Here is a 1,540-nt window from a genome sequence, read left to right on the forward strand (position 1 = left end):
AAGAAAGAAAGAAAAAAAAAGAGAGAGAGAGAGAAAAGAGACGATAGAGAAAGAGATAGGGGCATACTGGACGTGACTTTTGCATCAAGATGTGAGGACATGAAAGCCAGTGACGTCATAACAGTTCGTGGCGAGAAATGTGGGACAAGATGGTCGCCATCTAATGAGTGAGCTGGTATGGGCACTCACGTAAGGAGGGAGGGAAGGGTTTCAGTTACAGCGTGTTTGGTCTGTTGTAGGTTTTCTCTTTGTTTGTTTGTGGGTCTTGTGGTTAGTTAAGAGAGAGAGGGGAGATAGAGATGGAGAGACGGGGGAGACAGAGAAAAACTGAGGGGGAGTAAAAAAAGGGAAAATGAGAAAGGAATGGGAATGAGTGTAAATGAGCGAGTATGAGATAGACTTCTAATGAACAAAAACAAACAAACAACCCCCCCCAAAAAAAAACACACAACAAAAACAACACATCTCCGCTCTGGAGAAAAAGTGGGTTATTAAGAGTATTGGCAAAAAAAAACACACAAAAAAACAAACAACCAAACAACCAAAACCAAACAGACAGGCAAAGAGATTGAGACAAACAGAACACGGACAGACAGATACACAGACCGAGAGAGACAGACGGAGAGAGAGACAGACACGCACACACACACAGACAGACAGAGCGCGGACTTACAAACACACACACACACACACACACATACACACACACACTATACCCAACACATGAGCTACACCACAAACAAGCAGCCAGCCACCTACCTGATTGAGACTGCCGTTGTTGGACCCCGCCTCCCCCGGCGACATCCCGGAGAGAATCTTGAGCCTGTTGCCCGGCGCTATCCCGTGCTTGCCGCGCACAGAGCACAGCCACCAGCCCTCCAGGCCCCCAGGCTCCTGCTCCAACACGGTCAGCACGTCCCCGCGCCGGAACGCTAGCTCGTCGGGGGTCTCCGCGATGTTGTCGTACAGCGCCTTGGCCAGGAACATACCCTGTGGGAGGATCAGAGGGGTCAGAGGTTAGTTATAGGGGCCAGGCTAGGCTTCCTGAGGATACCGAGAAAGCCTAAGGGTCAGGCCGTGCAGGTTTGGGCTGTTGTGGCGATAAGAGTTGTGGTTCATACTGCGTATCCCATGGACAGCTAGAAAAAACAAATGAAAAAGTCTTGGTTGAAGAAAATTGCAGAAGACAGCTTATAACGAATATACGAAAGCGACAGGCAAATTTCTTCGGACACACAATGCGGAAAGAAGCATTGGAGAATACTGTAACAACAGACGAGTTTGATGGAAAGAGAGGCAGAGACAGACAGGGAAAAGATAGTGGACAAGATGACAACATGGCTGGGAGCAGCAAAAACAACATACACCATTGCTGCAACGCAAGACAGAGTAAAGTGGAGGTCCATGATCGGCCACGCCAGTCGGAAAGGCACCGGATGATGATGATCCATGGGTTATATTGTCGTTCAGGTCCTTGGCCAAAAAAACAGACGATGAGGAGTCAGAGAGAGAGAGAGAGAGAGAGAGAGAGAGAGACAGA

At 48.6% G+C, this 1,540-nt stretch overlaps 1 protein-coding gene across 1 annotated transcript in view; it reads right to left on the bottom strand.

The window, feature by feature from the left end:
- The window catches only part of LOC101848220 (breast cancer anti-estrogen resistance protein 1), a 64,488-nt gene that overhangs the window by 28,477 nt on the left and 34,471 nt on the right, over positions 1-1,540 (bottom strand). Inside the window, exon 2 of the mRNA XM_035971103.1 lies at positions 710-990. Coding sequence (XP_035826996.1) covers positions 710-990 — 281 coding nt within the window. The remainder of the gene's footprint in view (positions 1-709; positions 991-1,540) is intronic.

Source organism: Aplysia californica, unplaced genomic scaffold, assembly GCF_000002075.1.
Source record: "Aplysia californica isolate F4 #8 unplaced genomic scaffold, AplCal3.0 scaffold00376, whole genome shotgun sequence".
Classification (NCBI taxonomy): domain Eukaryota; kingdom Metazoa; phylum Mollusca; class Gastropoda; order Aplysiida; family Aplysiidae; genus Aplysia; species Aplysia californica.